At 34.3% G+C, this 21708-nt stretch overlaps 1 protein-coding gene across 1 annotated transcript; it reads left to right on the top strand.

The window, feature by feature from the left end:
• Positions 1-1034: 1034 nt before the first annotated feature.
• On the top strand, positions 1035-2648 carry LOC149150371 (uncharacterized). The gene is made up of 2 exons (XM_089441414.1): positions 1035-1334; positions 2141-2648. The coding sequence occupies exons 1-2, from the start codon at positions 1213-1215 to the stop codon at positions 2349-2351; spliced, it is 333 nt and encodes a 110-aa protein (XP_089297540.1). The 5' UTR covers positions 1035-1212; the 3' UTR covers positions 2352-2648.
• Positions 2649-21708: the final 19060 nt, after the last annotated feature.

Here is a 21708-nt window from a genome sequence, read left to right as displayed (position 1 = left end):
TTAAGTCCTTGGTTTTTGACTTTGTGATATGGCTTAAGATTGAAGACTCATCCTTAATGCACTAAACTTATCTAGCACCTATATCCCAATTATAGTCCAAATTTTCCCACAATGATCCATGTTTCATTGTGTTATGTTCATTATAATGCCCAACTTTTTGGATTAACCCTTCACCCTAATTTTTAGTGCCTAGTCCTTCAAGATGGGTGACTTTTTGGGTGAACCCTTCACCCTAACTTTTAATCCCTTGTTCCTAAAAGTAGATAAAAAACTCACCGAAATGTTAAACACAATAATTTATATGTTTTGATGTTTATCAATATTAATCAACTATTTAATTTATATAATTATGTTAATCCTAATAATATTTCATAATAATAATGTTAGTATGATTTTGATATTTAATTTTAATTGAAATCTCACGTATAATGTTCCAGAAGAAAATAACACCTACCGACCATCATATCACTTCTATATTTCCAATGATATTGGAGAAGAGATCTCTCGTTAGATCGTCTCAAAGTGCACCTCAGTTAATGGAGGTGCTACATTCATGTAACGTACAAAATCTTCCTCCACCTTTCACCTTGTGACCTTCCATGCTTTTTCACGTTCCCTAAATCGTTACTCTCTCCAACACTAACATCGGGTGTATTTGGTTATATTTTGTAATGAAGTTGTTTATACTGTGATTTTTGGAGTTTTTTTAGGCCGGAGTTTGAGAAAAAATTTGAGGTAAAATTTTGATTTGTGTTATTTAAATTAATTTTTTGATTGTATATATAGATTCAGCACCATGAAAAACCTCTAGAGCTATGGTGCAGGACTTACCTATCAATCTTGTGATTTCAATGAATTCAAGCCGCATTTAAAAAAAATTAAACCTGAAAAATATACTAAAAATCCAAAAAAAAACTTCCAAAAAAATCACACTAAAAACAACTCCTTTTATTCTCGATAGATATCTGACCCCACTTACTTTCTTTTTCCTGTCATTTTCCAGGAGTGGTTTGCGTTTTCGGAAAGAAGAAACTGGGTCGGTGTCATTTTCCAGGAGTGCTTTGCGTTTTCAGAAAGGAGAAACTGGGTCGGTTCGTTGATGCCATGGGAGAATATGAAGGGAATTGGGTCCGAATACAGAGCTTATAATTCCCAATTTAAGGCATAGATTTATCATAGATAGTCAGTCGATCGATCAGTTAACATATTGATATGGCAGAAGGGATTGGGAATGAGGATGCGTGTGGGAATGTAGAGGAGAAATATGGAGTCAGAATCGAGAGGCGGCCCTCGCAGTCTCGCTTGTCTGATCTCGATATCCGCTCTTGGCCTAAGTAAGTTCCATCTCTTCATTCCATTCCTTGTTATGTTGTTACTGATCCATATATATAGCTCCAGTGCATGAAAATATGATTGCAAGGTACATCTGTTTGTCCAGATTTAAGTTTAGGATATTATGAATGCATAGAGTTTAACACTCATGAAATACTTCTTAGTTCTCTGCGATGATTTCTCTCCCTAATCATGCATATTGGCTTTATCCAGATTTAAGTTTAGGATATTATGAATGCATAGAGTTTAACACTCATGAAATACTTCTTAATTCTCTGCGATGATTTCTCTCCCTAATCATGCATATTGGCTTTAGCTTAAACATATGGCACATGGGTTTGAAAACTGAACTCAAAGCATTTGGTATACCCAGTAATGGTATTTGATTTTTCGAAGTTTCGGTTGAGTTTAATTGGATTGTAGATTTTAAAATATTGGAATGTAGATTTTAAAAATATTTCATAATATGATGGTATTTGATTTTTCCAAAATTCTGTTGAGTTTAATTGGATTGTAGATTTTAAAAATATTTCAGAATATGATAAGTCCAGCTGAGTTACTATTTTAAAAATATTTTGTCAAATTTTGAAATATTCTTAAAATCTACACACCCATACAATTTAAGAATTGTATTCCTATAAAAGTGAATATTTTCAAAATATATTCTATAGATGTTTTTAGTGAAGGGTATATAGATGTTTTTAGTGAAGGGTATTTAAAGTAAAAGTAGAAGTTAACTACCCAGCAAACTCCTTAATTATTTTCTGAACTAGTTTAACTTTTTTCTGAACTATTTTCTGTGTAACAGATGGGCATGTCCTCCAGGCAAGTTTCCACTGAAATTCGACGCAGAGGAAACATTCTACCTTGTGAAAGGTAAGGTGAGAGCATATATGAAAGGATCTTCAGAGCAGTACGTGGATTTTGTTGCAGGAGATTTGGTGGTCATTCCAAAGGGAACGAGCTGCACTTGGGCCGTCTCTGTAGCTGTGGACAAACATTACAAATTTGAGCAATGACTATCAGTCTATCAGCCTTTATTTCAATATTCGTCGCCCCATACTTTACATGTGAAAAAAAAAAATATCACTAGCAGTGCTTGTAATTTCGCTGAAGATTGATAGAGATCCAGCACTCATTATTTGTCACCAAATGTAAATTACAAGGCTTGAAAGTATTTGTCACAGGGTTGCAATTTGTACAGAGTCATGTTTATCGCCTTTGCATTGTTGTCAGTGTTTCATTTCTTTGGATTCATGAATGGTGACTTACAAACTTTATTTTGACACGATCAGGGGAGTTAGGTTATTTGTTTAATTATGTGTTATTGACTTTGAATTCAGACTTGTTTCTCCATTCACACGAGACATGAGGCCTTATAAAAATCAGAATTAGAAGCTTATTTGATTTATAACTCCTCTATGCACGTCAGGTCACTTTTGCGCATGTCCAATTCGCCAATAAAGTTGATCCCCATGGATGTTACCAGAAAATTGATCTCGGTGGAACTCCCTAACAATCAAAGTCAAATCATCAACTTATTATTGAAAAGCACTGAATTCTATAAAAATGAAAACAACAACCAGTAACATAAACGAGGGGCTCGTGAAGTGTGCGGGCCAATTTCATTGATCAACCGAGGTACTCGGAGGGTAAAAATTTCAAATCTGAAAACAACTGTCCTATTTCTGTGCTCGTTTTGATTATTCTAACAAGGAATATTGATAGGCATGGAAAAATTTGGAGTGTATTTGATAGGCAATTTGCCTAACAAATTTCACCCCGGGTCGAAATAGCGAGACGAGTCAAGAGTTGTTATGTGCATTGAACTGACTTGTTTGGATTCATTGACATGAATGGCGTTATGTAATATTATGTTTTTCTTCCAACCATACTCTCCAGTTAGACCGTGCCATGTGCTTTTCATTTGAACTGACTTCTTTGGATTCATTGACATGAATGGCGTTATGTAATATTCTGTTTTTCTTCCAACCTTACTCTCCAGTCAGACCGTGCCATGTGTTTTCATTTTTCGTATCTGGAATGTGAGGTGCTTGATACACATATGGTACACTATGGGTATTGCGTAATTCTCCTCGTCCGGCTTTACCCTTCAATATTTTCAGAACATTCTATTTATTTTATGTGTTATCATTCTATTTACTTTATGTGTTATATTTCATGTGTTATTTTCTTTGTTGAGCCAAGAGGTTTATTCTACAGTCGTATAATGTGTAACTTGTTCGTCCATCATCAAAATTGAAATTTTGATCATCTCACTCAAAATATAAAAAATTTAAAAATCTAAAAAAAGAAAACTATATAAAACATTTAAATAATGTCTACTCATAAAAAAAAATTGCACATAAAGAAATTGGATCCCTCTTGGATTCATGTTAGATCTGTATTTAAGATGGATCTTAGATATTTGAATGTGAGGTCCTAACCAAGCTTACCATCGAGTATGTATAAGGTAATTTTCCTTGTTCCATTTAAAGTCTCTTCTCATCTAGCAGTGTCTCTATTTAAGTACCGAACTTAAATGTGTTAATTTTAATTATTTAATTTGTATTTTAAAATAAATATAAGACTAAATAAAACTTTTAACCATAAAAACTTATATATATATATATATATATATATATATATATATATATATATATATATATATATATGTATATATATATATAGATAAAAGTATTGCGTAATTCTCCTCGTCCGGCTTTACCCTTCAATATTTTCAGAACATTCTATTTATTTTATGTGTTATATTTCATGTGTTATTTTCCTTGTTGAGGCAAGAGGTTCATTCTACAGTAGTATAATGTGTAACTTGTTCGTCCATCATCAAAATTGAAATTTTGATCATCTCACTCAAAATATAAAAAATTTAAAAATTAAAAAAAAAAAAAAAAAAACTATACAAAACGTTTAAATAATGTCTACTCATAAAAAAAATTTGCACATAAAGAAATTGGATCCCTCTTGGATTCATGTTAGATCCGTATTTAAGATGGATCTTAGATCTTTGAATGTGAGGTCCTAACCAAGCTTACCATCTAGTATGTATAGGGTAATTTTCCTTGTTTCATTTAAAGTCTCTTCTCATCTAGCAGTGTCTCTATTTAAGTACCGAACTTAAATGTGTTAATTTTTATTATTTAAGTTGTATTTTAAAATAAATATAACACTGAATAAAAATTTTAACCATAAAAACTTATATAATTGACATTAAAATATTTTACATAACATGGCACACATCTAGACATTTTATTACACAACTTAAAATGTTTAAATATTTTACATAACATGTACATTTAGACATTTTATCATGCAAATTAAAATGGTTTTTTTATTATTGATATGTTTTTAAATATATTTCAATATTAATTCATATTAGCCTTAATGTTTATCAATTATTGTAGTGTGTTAAAGAGTTTGTTAGGTTGCATTGGCTTTTAATAAATTTAAAAAATGAGATTCGTGACCTCTACCCACAAATTTTTGAGGGATTTGGAATTATTCCAATTCTAATAAGTTCTTATTTCAATTAGATGGGAAAATTAATATATAAATAAATTTTATTTAGAAAAATGGTCCATTTTACAATAAGATGTGTAATTCCTTTTCTTTTTTTTCTCAAATTAAATTAGATTAGTGCTACGTGGCTCCCCCCACCAATTTCCTAGGGATTTGAGATTATTCCAATTCTAATAAGTTCATATTCTAATTAGTTGTGGAAATTAATATATAAGCAAATTTTATTCAGCAAAATGGTCTCCACACCCACCAATTTCTTAGGGTTTTGAGATTATTCCAATTTTAATAAGTTCATATTCTAATTAGATGGAGAAATTAATATTTAAGCAAATGGTCCATTTTACAATAAGATGTGTAATTTCTTTTTGTTTTTTCTCAAATTAAAGTTGACTGATAACCTTTTTACACATGGCTAATCAAGTAAAAGTGTGCATTGGTAAGGCGTTTTTCGTGTTGCAATATATTTTTTTTGTTATATTCATAATGTTTTGGGTTATATCAACCACATTAATATTTTTAATGTGGTTGTACTAGTTTATTGATAATCCACATTGAATATTTATTTATACAACACATTAAAATATTTTATTTTAACATTTTTTTTCTATATATAGATACTTATGAAGTTGACATCGACATAAATTAGTTAATATAGATCTTCAAATAGTTTATTTAAATCTTTTGTTCAAACAATTTTGAAAAGTATAAGATTAAACATTTTTTTTACTTTTAATTACTTTATAACTTATTCATTTTTTTTATTATAGTGAACATTACTTTTCTATATATATATATATATATATATATATGTGCGTGTGTTTGTTTCAAAAATACCTAAATTGTCACATTTTTGTCTGCCATTTTTATAACAAATAATACCACTTGCATCATGTTCGTCGGTCCGTTGATGGTATTTTGGATTCCTGTGCATCAATTTCCTCTACATTGATATAATTTAGACCATAGGAATAATCTATAAGTATGTTTTGCTGCTCTTTGCCATTATCTATGTTTTCAAAGTTTTTTCTTCGCATTTTTAGTATTCAAGAAGAAGAATAAATTGCTCAACTACACAAATTGAGGACTATAATGAATAAGATGAGGAACAACAATGTTAATCCCATTACAATGTAGCTAAATAGAATGAAACATTTTATATGATATTATTGTTTGATGAATGACAATGATGAGGAAGAAAGATGTATTTATGAGTTCATATTTTATTTTTAAATTTCAATTAGTAATTTTGATTGCCTTGATAATTCTAATATTAGAAAATAAAATACCATAGTTACCAACTTGACATGAACACTTTAAAGTTTTTACTTTTTTAGGAGGTCACAATCAATGATTTCTTTTACCCAGGTTTCAAAAAGTAGAGCTCCTAGAATCACCTTTCTTCTTTTTGGTATTAAATTTATAAAATTTTCCTACCATGGTCTTAAAACCTCATAATATTGCAATAAACTTAAAAGAAACCATTAAATAAAAATGGTGCTACTAGTAGCACTCTTTTATTCGAGGTTAAAATTACAACTTGTTTGAAAATGATATTAAATCAATCACCAAATCGAAAAATTGTGCTACTAGTACAACCCTCTTTTGGTAATTTAAGTTACAGTTCCTTTAAATTCCATCGTCTAACACATTCCTGAAATTCATTTCATGAAACACATCATAGCATTTACATACATTTAACTAAGATCAAATAGTATTGCAACACATATGTACTGTTCATCAGAAGGCGAGACTCCACTTGCTTTGCTGTTACTGGTATTCCCCTGTTGTCGGTCACCTCCGTGAGTGAATGGCGACGTACTTGATCCGAATGTGAAGACCCACCGGTTAACCTCCCAACCTACTTCTTGGGTGCTCTTCATCCCCGTGGACCCCCGAGCCGCAATGGGGTTGTACAATGGAGGAATGCACTATCTGGTAGAGGAGAGCACTCCTTGGCTCAAGAGTCCCCTCTCTAAAATCCTCTACCTCACCAAACTCACTATAGTTTCGTAATCATTACTCTGACATCATCTCATCCATCCAACAATAGGGTTCCCAAAAGTCCCTTCTCCCATGGCTTGCCCCTTCTTTTATATGAGTCCTCATAGGTGACACTTGGCATGTCATGCATAATTAGTTTTTTTTAATTCAATAGCTTGATTATTCACCCACCCATGTGTCACTCTCTCATCAAGGGTCTCCCAAAATTATTTACTTAAATTTTAATTTAAAACTAATATTTTCCTCACCTCAACAAGATTCATATTTCTTCTCCTAGTTGCCCCTTTATCCCCCTTTTTACTCCTTAATTTGTGTTCATTACTACAGTCAATTAATGAGTCAAGATTTGATCCCCCTATCTACTCCCTAATTTAACTCAAGGTATCTCTTAGATGGATATCCTTATGTTGGATGTTGTCACATGGAGGTTCTTTACATTTCTCTAAATTTAATTTATTATTCTTATTTTAATTCACCTTCCTCTTCTCTTAATTAGGTTTAATTAGTTTAGGATTAATCTATATCCTTACAATTATGTCCCTCTTTCCCATTTTACCTAATTAACTACATAATCTTCTTAATATTTTCCAATATGGGAAGGGTAGAATTTTTAAGCTAATCTATTTTATTTCTTCCTATGATCCTCTTAACCCAAGTTTTATTTTTGATTTAATTACCTCGGTTTCTAACATCATTTTCCCTTGATGTAATTTACCTAGTTTTCATTTCTTGATTATATTTATCAATTAATTTATTTTTAATGATTCCAAGATGCCAAGTTTGGCCATGCCCTTCAATAACTTCCCTTGCAGTTCTAAGGGTGCCACAGCTAATAGTTTACTTGTGATGCCAAGGGTGCCAAGTTGGTCGTGCCCTTCAAGAAATTCCCTTGAAGTTCCAAGGGTGCCACACCACTTGCCCTTCAAGCATTCAGTGGCTATGAGAGGAAAGTATAGGTGCAACGTCATAGACCACTATCATCTCTTATGTTGCCTACTATAGTGAGACTAATGGTGTTGGGGATCAAGGAATGCACCTTGATGTGTGCCCCCCGGTAAAATCCTCATGAGCGACCTGACTTTGGGACCTGCCCTCATGGCATCGTGATCTTCAAGGCGAAGGTGTTCCAACCCTTCCAACCCAAGCCATGGCGGGAGTGCTAGTGGGTGAGATCAGGTACACTGTCCCACCCCTCCCATGTAGTTCCATCCACCTGTACAACCCCATCACCCATATGTGAGTCATTTGATCAAGCAACTAATCTGTGCCTACAACCATTAACATATCATCAGAATATAGATAAACATATATGGCAGGTTTCAAAATAAACTTAGAATTTCAAAGATAAAATAATATAAATTTTCATCAAACAAGGTGTCATCAACTCGTCGTATGTGAGTGCCTCTTATGGTTTCCTGCCATGCTCAATAATCATCAGTAACAAGGTTTCTCAATGTTAGTCATTGTCATAATAGCATCATTAACAACTCCTAGTCATTCACATCATTGTTCATTGTAAGCCTGAACTAATGAAAGTAGGTAACATAGGGGACACATCCATCATGGCTATCATCATTAACATTAATGGAAACATACATATTCATTAAGCTATCAATATCGTAACATCAATGGAAATATACCTATCCATCAAATTTATTCATCATCATGCTTTTAATAGAGAGCATACATATCCTTTACTGCGCTCATTATCATAAATTCAAATAGAGACCAAAATTAACTATTTAATGTTACAATCATCATAATACCGATAGATAAGATATGTAACCATTCATGTTGTCATAATATCAATGGAAAACATACATAAACATCACAACCATGAATATCTCAATCACTAATAATAGTGTCATGTGCCCGGATCCTCAACCTGAGCTCCTCAAAGAATAATGTGTGGGCCTTAGGGCTAAATAAATGTTAGTGTCATATCACTGTCAGTAAACTAGAGCAGGCACTACATACACCCCCTCTTAATAATATACTTCGTCTCGAAGTCCTTGGAATAGGTAAGGAAAACGATGATGCATCTCCTCGACGTCCTCCCAAGTAGCTGAACTCGGACTATAATTGTCCCACTAGACCTTGACCTGGTCCACTAACCGTCGTCTAAGCTGCAAAGTTCGCTAGTCCAATACACAAACTGGTTTAGTCATCACTGTTCCCTCGTCTGAAACCTGCAAATGACCAAAGTCAACAATATGCGAAGGATTTGAAATATAATGACGTAAAACAGAAACATGAAACACATCATGCATACGTGCTAAAGATGGAGGTAAGGCAAGCCTATATGCCACCGACCCTTTCCTTTCTAAGATTTCAAAAGGTCCCACAAACCGTGGAGACAATTTTTCTCCCTTTTTATAGGGCTTTTTTGGGGTCTTACTCTCAGGAACACCCTATTCCCCACTTCATAACTTCGGTCTACCCGATGAGCATCAGCATAGCTCTTTTGTTGATCTTGCACTTCTTTTAGCCTCCTCCTAATCATAGTCATTTGTTCTTCCATCTCTTGCACCACTTTAGGTCCTATTAATACTCGGTCTTCTAGTCGGTCCCAACTGGGAGGTGTTCTATAAGGTCTTCCATATAAGAACTCAAATGGTGCCACCTTGATGGAACTATGATAACTATTATTGTAAGCAAATTCCACAAGTGGTAAAAACTCCTCCCATATCTTTTGTTGGTCCATTAGATACATCCAAAGCATGTCCTCAAAGATTTGATTTGTCCTCTCTGTCTACCCATCTGTCTCCGGGTGATAAGCAGTGCTGAAGTTCAACTAGGTTCCCAAAGCTTCTTGGAAATTGGTCCAAAATCTTCCTGTAAACACTACTCCCCTACCAGATATGATCTTCCTAGGCACTCCATGTAATCTCATGACCTCATTAATAAAAACCCCGATGATTTTTGGTGCCTTATATGTAGTCTTAACTGGTATGAAATGGGCGCTTTTGGTCAACGTGTCCACTACTACAAATATGGAATCAGGTCTTCTTGAGGTCATTGGTAGTCCCATAATGAAGTCCATTGATATAACTTCCCATTTAGATTTTTTTATCTCATGGGGCTGCAATAAACCTGTTGGATGCCTGTGTTCAGCTTTTACTCGCTAACACTCTAAGAATCTTGCTACCAAGTTCACGATGTCCTTCTTCATCCCTTTCCAAAAGAAGAGTGGTTTCAGGTCTTCACTCATCTTCTTAACACCAGGGTGTGCCATGTATACTGCGCGATGTGCTTCATTTAAGATTAATTGGTGTATATCTTCTTTTGGTGGTACATATATCCTTCCCCGAAATCATAGTAGCCCATCATTATCAAGGGAGTATTCTTCATATTTTAGGACCCTCATTTCATCCTCCCTCAAAATTTTGCTAACCTCTTGATACCAAGTGTCTTTAATTTGTAATTCAAGAAGTTTCTCCCTCAAATTTGTCTTTAAGGGATCACCAAAAATATCCGCGGCCTCCTACTTAAAGCATCAACCACCCTATTTATTGTTCCTTTCATGTAAGTGATCTCAAAATCATATTCACTAATTAGCTCAGACCATCATCTTTGCCTTGCATTTAAGTGATCTTGAGTGAATATGTGTTGTAGCCCACAATGGTCAATACTAAGATCAAACTTCCTTCCTAGAAGGTAGTGTCTCCAAATCTTTAGTGCATAAACAATTGCTACCATTTCTAGATCATGGGTTGCGTAGTTTTCTTCGTGGGTTCTGAGTTTCCTTGAGTCATAGGCTATTACTCTTCCTTCTTGCATCAACACACAACCCAGTCCTTCCTTGGAGGCATTAGTGCCAACCAAAAATTCTTATTCCATATCCGGCACCTTCAAAATTGGTGCTGTCATTAATAACACCTTTAACCTTTGGAAAGCTTCTTCACATTTTTCAGTCCAGATGAATTTCTTGTTCTTTCTTTGGAATTTGGTAATGGGGTTTGCTATTTTTGCAAACCCTTCAACAAATCTACGATAGTACCCTGCCATGCCCATGAAACTTCGTATTTCATGAACATTGGTTAGTGTTGGCCATTCCATGATGGCCTCGATCTTTACTGGGTCTACTATGATACCCTCCCTAGAGATAATGTGTCCAAGATAATGAATCTTGGTTTGGTAAAAGGAACACTTTGACAACTTCCCGTACAATTGGTTTTCTCTAAGACATTGTAGAACTATCCTCAAGTGTTCACCATGCTCTTCTGGGATCATTGAGTAGATCAAAATGTCATCAATAAAGACTTGTAAAAACTTGTCTAAGTAATCCCGAAATATTCCGTTCATCAAACTCATGAAAACACCCGGGGCATTTGTCAATACAAAGGGTAAAACTACAAATTCATAATGCCCAAATCTTGTTTTAAAGGTTGTCTTCGAAATATCTTCTTCTTTGATTCTCAACTGATGATATCCCGACCTCAGATCTATTTTTGAAAACACAGTCACCCCTTCAATGATTGAGCGCAAGACCCCCTTGCAAATTTCTATGTTTCATATTGTTTCTACCTGGTACTCCTGATCCTGTGGGCCTTGTTGACTTACTATGTTCACTGGTCATGATCTCCTCCTCTACAATGATTGTCCGCTGAACTGCCTCATGTAAGGTGCGAGGCATTAAGATTCTAGCCTTGGTCCAAATGTTAACACTTAATCCACACACAAATTTGTTCACCTTGAGCTTTTCTGTGTTTAGGTGAGGGGCATAACGAAGTAATTCCATGAAACGTGCCTTATACTTTGGTAGTGAGCGACTCCCTTCCTTTAATGAATTGAATTCATTTAGTTTTCTCTCAAGGAACTCCTCTAACAGGTAATGTTCTCTAAATTTTTCTTCAAATAGGTCACAAGTTACTTTTGATATATCCATCCCCAATTGGGTTAATAATGTCTTCCACCAAAGTAGTGTGTTTCCCTTTAGCTGGAATATACCCATCTTGGCCTTCATGTTTGAGGTGTAATCTCTTAGGCTAAAACATATAGCCATGTTTTCTAACCATGCCTCTGCAGATTGACCATCAATGGACCCCCAAAACTCTGGAAATATTACCTTTTCCAAATCTCGACGTACATCATTTCTTGTGGTGTTTTGGGGTGTTTCATTTTGTATGATCGGTCCTCCATGCTCCTGTTCCAAACAGTTTATTAATGCCTCAGACATGTGTTGGAATGATCTCATTAAGTTCAACACTTCTCCAGCAGGTATCTGTTCTTGTGTTGAGATGTTTTCCCCCTCATTAGGTGGGGTGGTAGGAGTTGGTTGTTGTGGTGGTGCCATGCTGTGCCCTTTAGCTACCCCACTCCTTCTTGTACCTCTTCTAACCATGGTTCACCTACCACAATTTAATACGATTTTTCCTTATAAGATAAAAACCAATCAAATAAAAATCATAACCAACGTGAGTGGTTCTATAATTTATTGTTATTATTACATACTTCCAAGGGGACAATTTATGCATTTATAAGTTCTTTACATTCCTATAAATTTTAATCAAAAGAGTACCAACCTTCATAAATTCTAACTTTTAATTTTAACACTTAGCTTCCATGTTAAACTGGTAGTTAAATTTTAAAATAAAAAAAAAGGTTCACTTACTAAAACATACTTAAGAATGCATTTCTAGACTTATTTGACTTAAATGAACGCGTAATATTCAGTTTCCTTTCTTTTTTTTTCAAAATTAATTAATTTTTAGTTTATAAAAAGTATTGATATGACACGAATGAGTAAATTGTATTAAAAAAAATAATGATTGCAAAATCACTACAATGTATTGTGTAATAAGATATTCAAATACAATAAAATATTCAAATTTTCAGGCAATAGTAACAGGGATAAATATTAATAATTAAAATAATAATAATAATAATAATAAAAAATTAATTAATTAATTAATTAAATTAAATTAAATGATATAATTAAACATGGTTAAATCAAAACAAATTTCAAACTGCCAAGGAGCAGGGTAATAATAACATGTCCACTTTATAATGTTATGTATGTATATACCAAATAAATAATTCATTTAAAAATCCAAATAATATTTGCACGTCTAAAACTCATATAAATTTTGTAACATTAAGTATATATATTAGAAATGTAGTTCATGTAAAACTTATTGATTCTTTAATGATATAGTGGTTGCATACTTTAGAATTCAAAAAGAACTATTTGATATTGTTTAATTTATAGAATTAAACAATGCATTTGTTTACTCGCTTTTGAGGAACAGTGGGAGAATGTGTACTCCTTACCTCACAAAGGCTGAAGCGAAGGCTAACATTGACAGTGAAGCCAAAAAGAAGGTGCGTCTGATTGAAGACACATATGTACCTCTTAATGTTGGCCTTCAAAGCCTCCCTTTGTACTCAGTAAAGAGAAAACAGAGAGGTGATAAAGAGTTCTGAAGGATAGCTAGGCCTGGCCATGGCCGCTGGACTGCCATACATCACACTATCCGAATACACAGACCCATCCTTGCAATCCATGCTTTCACTCACAATTTGATGCAAGATTGGTTCATTTACGCTAAAGGGATAGCATTAGAGCTAACTGTGGAATGAACATGGGTTTTCAATTCAAGGAAATTGGATCTCCCTACTGATTGGGTGCTCCATTTTGCACATGCTTTGAGAAAAAAGCACCACAATAGGAAAATCCACTTCGAAGAGATGCCCATATCTCCCAAAGCACACATTTTCTGGGAAATTTTCTTGTGGATGACGTGACTGGCACATTCTACACAAAACCTGTATCACTTAATCTCCAAACTTGGCCTCATTGATCCATAAATTGCGTGTGAAGAGTGTTGCTCATTTCCACTTGGCACAGTTTGACTGGGATGCTTTTGTGAGCTGAGGCTTGTGGGATCAGACCTGAGCACCTTCTGAACAACAAGGATCCATATTGAATGAGTCAGCAACAAAACCCATGTGTCAAAATTTCTTTAGACATGAGATGGTAAGCCAACCTTGGAATTTGTTAGGGGAATTGAATACTGGCCGCCACAGGAACTATTCCTGGCTTGTTTTTCCGATTGTGAATCTCCTACTATGAGTGTATCGCGAGTTACAAATCGAACTTGAGATCATTGGATCGAGTTTACCACGCTTTACCACTTGAACTCTAGATCAATGAATCAATCATCTTAATGATGATACAATACGTGGATTCAAAAAGCCCAAAAGTGAACCTGATTTAACAACTACCACCTACCACCTCTATGTTCTCTTAATTCAAACAGGATTGCATGTCAAGCTTTTGGTGATTCAAGAAAAGAGTCTTCAGGTTTTGACGGAGGTATTGCCCCAACCCCTATGGTTTTAATAGACTAAAGGTCGGATCCCAATGCAACAATTGTGAACATTAGTTCTGATGGTTTTCAAACAAAATACTTCAACTTCGAACATGGAGAAATGAATGGCAAAGGAGAGGTGTAAACAGGATTTGTGAAAGTACTGTCACAATCAGGGCGTAAAAACAGATGAGGCACCTCGACAACCACATAAATGTGCACACTCCTTTAACAGAAACTCCTCAGGAACTCGTCCGCATGTATACCGATCCTCAAAACTTCTTCACCATATTCTATAATTATTTTTGAATCAATCACTTGGTCAAAATGATAAGTCAAAGATACAGGAATATAAACGATAACGTTCCAAGTTTTTTTTTTTTTTATCAACTTGCAAGGCCAACAGATTAAAGAATGTTTACAAACTCATCGAAAGGAATTCCAATTATTTTCCATTAATGATAGTCTAGGCCGTATAACGCAAACATTCTTTTGACTATTAAGGAATTTTCATCCAAACAATAGCGAAATGCAAAGTGTAGTTAAACTAGCTGCTTCAATTTTATTGGTTAGATTGCTTGATCTATATGGTAAACGGGTATAGATTCTAAATTGAAACCTCTGAAGCATCAAGGAGAACAAGGAACATGTATTCTAGAATTTCTTGTCGTCTCAGAGGCAATGAGACCCGGGTTCGAATCATGTTGCCATGTAGTTGGCCTTTCTCCTCATGCTTCCAAAGTGAAAGAAAAATGGCGACTCTCGCATACAAGGATATCGTTGTGAAATCCTCTGAGGAAGAAGAAGCGGCGACGTCAAATGTCAACCGCAGTTCCAGAGCAATTATACTGCTCGATCTCATGGAGTCTGGCAGGAACTAGAGGAATTTCTCTCGTTAGCTTGGATCTGCAACACTCCAATAGAATTCTCGGGGTTCTGTAGGTTATATTTCAGTTCAAGAATGAATCCTGGGAATATTTGTTATTCATCCTCAAGGAAATTAAATATGGTTAGGGTTTATTTCTTTTTTTCAAACTTTACTGTTTTGAAATTGCCATTGTTTCGCCGGTGAAGTTGACTACCCACACACCAGGTTTCTATTCTCACTAGCTGTAGTCTGCCTTATCTGGATGATAATATGAAGGCCAGGTGCAAACCACGGTTGACTTTGGTTAATTGATATTCCTCAGACACGGATCTGTCATCTAAGTTTTAGGAAGTCACTTTTTACTGTGCAGTTATGGAGGCTAAATTACCTGATTCATTTCTGCGTTTGGATTCGTAAAAGATATCAACAGTGGAAAAGAATAAATATACTAACATTTCGAATTAAATTTTAAAAAGAGAGTATTTTTTTTTTGTTATACTTTGATTTGCTTTATTTTTTAAATTTATAAGGAATTATGAGTGAAGGCTGACTGTAAAAATATAACATCAAGAAAAATGTTACAACCTGAAATTTTTCAAGATCGACTCTTGTTTCATCCACTGAATTACAAAGAGTGAATCCCCAAATATCTGAATATGTGTCACTCCATGTTCTTGAGTCAGCATCAAAACTAATATTAATTCATAGAAGTTTTTTTTTTGAAACTTGAGTAATTTGATTTTAGAAAAATACCCACATATAGCAAACAAAACTAGTCATGCATGCATGGGCCCATAGGCTTCAAGGTTTCAACATAGCTTTGATACCAAGTGTAAGAACCATATATATATATATATATATATATATATATATATATATATATATATATATATATATATATATATATATCATAGCAAAATACAACCAGAAGAGAAACACATTGGAAATTCAATTTATTCAGCACCGTCTAAAACATTCCTGAAATTCATTTCAGGAAACATATCATAACATTTACATACATTTAACTAAGCTCAAATAGTATTGTAACACATATGTATCGTTCACCAGAAGGCGAGACTCTGCTTTCTTTGTTGTTACTGGTATTCCCTTATTGCCAGTCTCCTCCGCGAGTGAACGATGATGTACTTGATCCGAATGCGAAGACCCACCGGTTAACCTCACAACTTACTCCTTGGGTACTCTTCTTCCCCGCGGACCCCTGAGCCGCAATGGGGTTGTACAATGGAGGAATGCACTAGCTAGTAGAGGAGAGCACTCCTTGGCTCAAGAGTCCCCTCTCTAAAATCCTCTAACTCACCAAACTCACTATAGTTTCGTAATCACTGCTCTGACATCATCTCATCCGTCCAACAATAGTGTTCCCAAAAGTCCCTTCTCCCATGGCTTGCCCCTTCTTTTATAGGAGTCCTCATAGGTGACACTTGGCATGTCATGCATAATTAATTATTTTTTTTATTCAATAGCTTGATTATTCACACACCCATGTGTCACTCTCTCATCAAGGGTCTCTGAAAATTATTTACTTAAATTTTAATTTAAAACTAATATTTTCCTCACCTCAACAAGATTCCTATTTCTTCTCCTAGTTTCCTCTTTATCCCCCTTTTTATTCCTTAATTTGTGTTCATTACTACAGTCAATTAATGAGTCAAGATTTGATCCCCCTATCTACTCCCTAATTTAACTCAAGTTATCTCTTAGATGTATATTCTTATGTTGGTTGTTGCCACATGGAGGTTCTCTACATTTCTTTAAATTTAATTTATTATTCTTATTTTAATTCACCTTCCTCTTCTCTTAATTAGGTTTAAATAGTTTAGGATTAATCTTTATCCTTACAATTATGTCCCTCTTTCCCCTTTTACCTAATTAACTACATAATCTTCCTAATATTTTCCAACATGGGAAGGGTATAGTTTTTAAGGTAATCTATTTTATTTCTTCCTATGATCCTCTTAACCCAAGTTTTATTTTTGATTTAATTACCTCGGTTTCTAACATCATTTTCCCTTGATGTAATTTACCTAGTTTTCATTTCTTGATTATATTTATCAATTAATTTATTTTTAATGATTCCAAGGTGCCAAGTTTGGTCGTGCCCTTCAAGAACTTCCCTTGCAGTTCCAAGGGTGCCACGGCCAATAGTTTACTTGTGATGCCAAGGGTGCCAAGTTGGTCGTGCCCTTCAAGAAATTCCCTTGAAGTTCCAAGGGTGCCACACCACTTGCCCTTCAAAAATTCAGTGACTACGAGGCAAAAGTATAGGCGCAATGTCATAGACCACTATCATCTCTTATGTTGCCTGCTATAGTGAGACTAATGGTGTCGGGGATCAAGGAATCCACCTTGATGCGCGCCCCCCGGTAAAATCCTCATGAGTGAACCAACTTTGGGACCTGCCCTCATGGCATCGTGATCTTCAAGGCGAAGGTGTTCCAACCCTTCCAGCCCAAGTCACAGCAGGAGTGCTAGTGGGTGAGATCAGGGACATTGTCCCACCCCTCCCATGTAGTTCCATCCACCTGTACAACCCCATCACCCATATGTGAATCATTCAGTCAAGCAACTAATTTGTGCCTACAACCATTAACATATCATCAAAATATAGATAAACATATATGGCAGGTTTCAAAATCAACTTAGAATTTCAAAGATAAAATAATATAAATTTTCATCAAACCAGGTGTCATCAACTCGTCATATGCGAGTGCCTCTGATGGTTTCCTGCCATACTCAATAATCATCAGTAACAAGGTTTCTCAGCGTTAGTCATTGTCATAATAGCATCATTAACAACTCCTAGTCATTCACATCATTGTTCATTGTAAGCCCGAACTAATGAAAGTAGGTAACATAGGGGACACATCCATCATGGCTATCATCATTAACATCAATGGAAACATACATATTCATTAAGCTATCAATATCGTAACATCAATGGAAATATACCTATCCATCAAATTTATTCATCATCATGCTTTTAATAGAGAGCATACATATCCTTTACTACCCTCATCATCATAAATTCAAATAGAGACCAAACTTAACTATTTAATGTTACAATCATCATAATACCAATAGATAAGATACGTAACAATTCATGTTGTCATAATATCAATGGAAAGCATACATAAACATCACAACCATGAATATCTCAATCACTATTAATAGTGTCATGTGCTCGTATCCTCAACCTGAGGTCCTCAAATAATAATGTGTGGGCCTTAGGGCTAAATAAATGTTAGAGTCATATCACTGTCAGTCAATTAGAGCAGGCAATACAACAACCAAAATCCTAAAACCAACCTTTGGTTTGAACAAATGTGCTATTTGTAGAAACTTGTTTTTAGGGTTAACATTGTAACATTGTTGAAACCATAATCTAAAAAAATATTATTTATTAAAAAAAAAAAAGGTTTTCTTTTTCTTTTTCTTTTTCTTTTATACATTGGTGGAATTGACAACTAGGACGAGCTTGTACTCGCAAGTTACAAGGTCAATTTTGATCATTACCACTAACCTATAAGCACACAAACACAACCTTAGGTAGCACACATGACTAATAGGGGGTTTCAACCAACAATGTCGCAATGAGTGCTTAAAAAATGCACTATATTGCTAATTGATCTACACCTTGAGAGCAACATAGAAAAGGAAAAATGGAAAAATAAAGTTCATAAAACAATAGAGAATATTTATTATTATTTTATTTTCAAGAAGAATTAAAAAAACAAAAAAAATATTGTAAACATAACTAAAAAATTGAAAGATGTTGTGGACCCTTCAGCATCTTACATACCGTTTATCCTCCTATACTACTACAAAATCTTCTTAATAGTTTTCTAAGTACCAAGATTTTAAATCTAAGTCCATGGTTGTGTTTTATTATGCAAAATATTTCTAATAGCTTCTTCTATGTCCTAGTTTAATTTATGGTTAGGGAGTTGTGCCTCTTGGAAGTAAATTAGTACCTCATTTTTTTCTTTTTACTATTTCAGGTGTAACTTTTCCATATTGAAGTTGTTTTGCATTTGTAGTATCTCATTGGAAAGCTTTATCCAATCTCTATCATATGAGATGCCTATGACTATATGTGTTTATAGTCCTTGAAATTTTTGACATTTAGAAATGTCAATTATGTCCTCAAAAATGCCCTGGAAGTTTATGACTTGGATATCTGGCAAAATTTCTTAAAATTTATTGAGTTTTTTTGCTAGTGTGGCACCCAAAGTTGGTCAAAATCCTATTCGGTAACTGCTGACAAGTATATCGATTGCCCCTATGCAATCTCCTCCCAAATGGAAAGAAAAATTTTGTGTGTGTCACACACACTCACCCACCTTTTAGTTACCATTAGACACAAACCTAACATGCATTCCTTTCCTTGGACACTTGGCACACTTTCCTAGTATGGAAAATGCTCAAGGGTCCTACAACCATGAAGAGGTAGCCAACAAAATGAATATTAGCATGGGTAATTCTGAAACATAATGAAATGGAGATAGAAGGGGTAAGTCAAAGAATAGAGAATTGGTAGAGACCATGAGGAGGCTCAAAATGGAGGTGCTTAGGGAGTATTTTTAAGGGGGGATTTTTCTATTTGGATTTTTTTTAAACATTTTCTGAGAAATATTTGCCCATTTGGTTAAAAATTTGCATATTTTTTTCACACACACACACACACATATATATGATTATATTGATGATATTCACCAAAAAAATCTGAATTTTATTTATAAATTACACATTTTTTTGTTGAATAGTCTCTTGTATTCTATATGTATGACTTTTCAAACTAGAATAATCACCTATAATACTATATATAGGCATAATATTTGAATCCTTAAAAAATACCCTATAAGTGCTCAACTATAAGGCTAATTATCAAAGGTTGATTATGGCCCAAGAGGAGAAACACCATATTAATATTCAAATTTTGCAAAGATTAATTCATTTGTAGAGGTCGATAGATAAGGGATCTAATTTAGGGTAGGATGAACAACACAACTCTGAAGTAAAAAAGGAGAATGCCAAATTTTGAAGGGATTTTAGGAGTGTTGTAGACAACAACATCACTCACTAACACATTCAACCAATGGTACTTATCTTTTTTTATAGTTTAGGAAGTAGCCTAAGCATATCACCGATTAAAAATCAAAGGAGGAGGTCTAAATTGAATGATTTTCAAAGAGAGCTTAAAAATATTAATCATCCTAGATTTGATGGTGGCCATTAGAAGGGCAAGGAAGCCAAAGACTAGTTACTAGGGATGAAAAAATATCTCCAACTGCACAAATGCTCATCTAACTTAGAAATCCAAATTGCAATTTATCACTTATAGGGTAAGGCATCAATGTTGTGGGTTCAACTCAAAGAAGCCAAGCTCTTGGATAAGAATAGGATCTCATAGAGGTATTTCAAGAGGTATCTCTAGAAGAAATACCTATCTGAGCTCTACTATGATAGGAAAGTGTAAGAGTTCTTTGAACTCAAGCTAGGGAACATGATAATGGAGGATTATAAAAGGAACTTCCTTTAAACATTGAGGTATGCTTGTTTCATTAAGGATGAGAAGGTAAAAATCCAAAGGTTTTTAAATAGTTTACCATCATTTTATAGTGACAAAAATAAGTTTGATGAGCCCAAAGCACTATCTAAAGCTATAAGGAAAGAAATCTTTCTTTATGAGCAAAACAAAAATAAGCTAGCCTTCCAAAAATCTTGGGATGACAAGAATAAGGCCAAGGTAGAGAAAGGGAAGAAGGGATACAAACCTTCAATTTTTAAAAGTAGTTCTCAAGAAAATCAACAAGATTAGTCAACCCAAAGTGAACCAAAGGGAGTAGATTCATTGGGAAAAAAATCCAATATTTCAACCCGTAAAGTGTTGGGGTTGTGAGAGAGAGAATATGTAAAAATACTTCCTTCATAAGGGAGAAAAAGTGAGGAATGTACACCACATTCAAGGAACCAATACATTAGATGACATAGGTAGAAAAATGCCAAAAATCTATGCAGCATTGGACAACATATTGGTTTATAATCGAGTTAATATGATTGAATTTGGAGGTAATATAAATGATAATCGCATTACCATTTTAATTGACTCTAGAATTAAGAATAGTTATATTGATCCTAAACTCATCGAAAGATTTCATTTGAAGAGAACCAAGAATGGTTGGACCTGGTTTTTTATCTAGCTATAGAGGGTTAAGAAAAGGATACATGAAATAGTGCAAGAATGGAAAATTGGTGTGAATGTATTGTGCACAAAAGTAGATATAAATACCATACCATTGGGTTCATCTGAATTCCTAATTGGAATGGATTAGCTAGAAAAAAACCATGCTATATTGGATATCTATTACAAGGCATTCATTTGGATAGATGAATAAGGGTAACAAAGATAAGTGTAGGGGATTCCTAGGTCAATTTATATTAGAGAAATAGAAATTATGTATCTAAAGAAGACTCTTAGAAAAGGGCATGCAACTCACAAGGAAGAGGCATTAAGAAAAATGTACCAAGCATTGAAGACTATCTAGTGCTAAGAGAATATGAGGATGCATTTGTTGAAATCCTAAGTTGAACACCAGAGAAGGACATTGATTTTTTCATGTATTTGGTACCAAG

The sequence above is a fragment of the Pinus tabuliformis genome, chromosome 9 (genome assembly GCF_031772625.1).
Source record: "Pinus tabuliformis cultivar Carrire ecotype Pingquan chromosome 9, CPIR1, whole genome shotgun sequence".
NCBI lineage: Eukaryota > Viridiplantae > Streptophyta > Pinopsida > Pinales > Pinaceae > Pinus > Pinus tabuliformis.
Note: the sequence above shows the minus strand (reverse complement) of the source record. Positions and strands in the feature narration are given on the sequence as shown.

Excerpts from the sequence above, each read along its gene's own strand:
- LOC149150371 (XM_089441414.1), top strand. The coding sequence starts at position 1,213 with ATGGCAGAAGGGATTGGGAATGAGGATGCGTGTGGGAATGTAGAGGAG. Across the intron at positions 1,335-2,140 it reads GATATCCGCTCTTGGCCTAA|ATGGGCATGTCCTCCAGGCA; the intron begins GTAAGTTCCATC and ends TCTGTGTAACAG.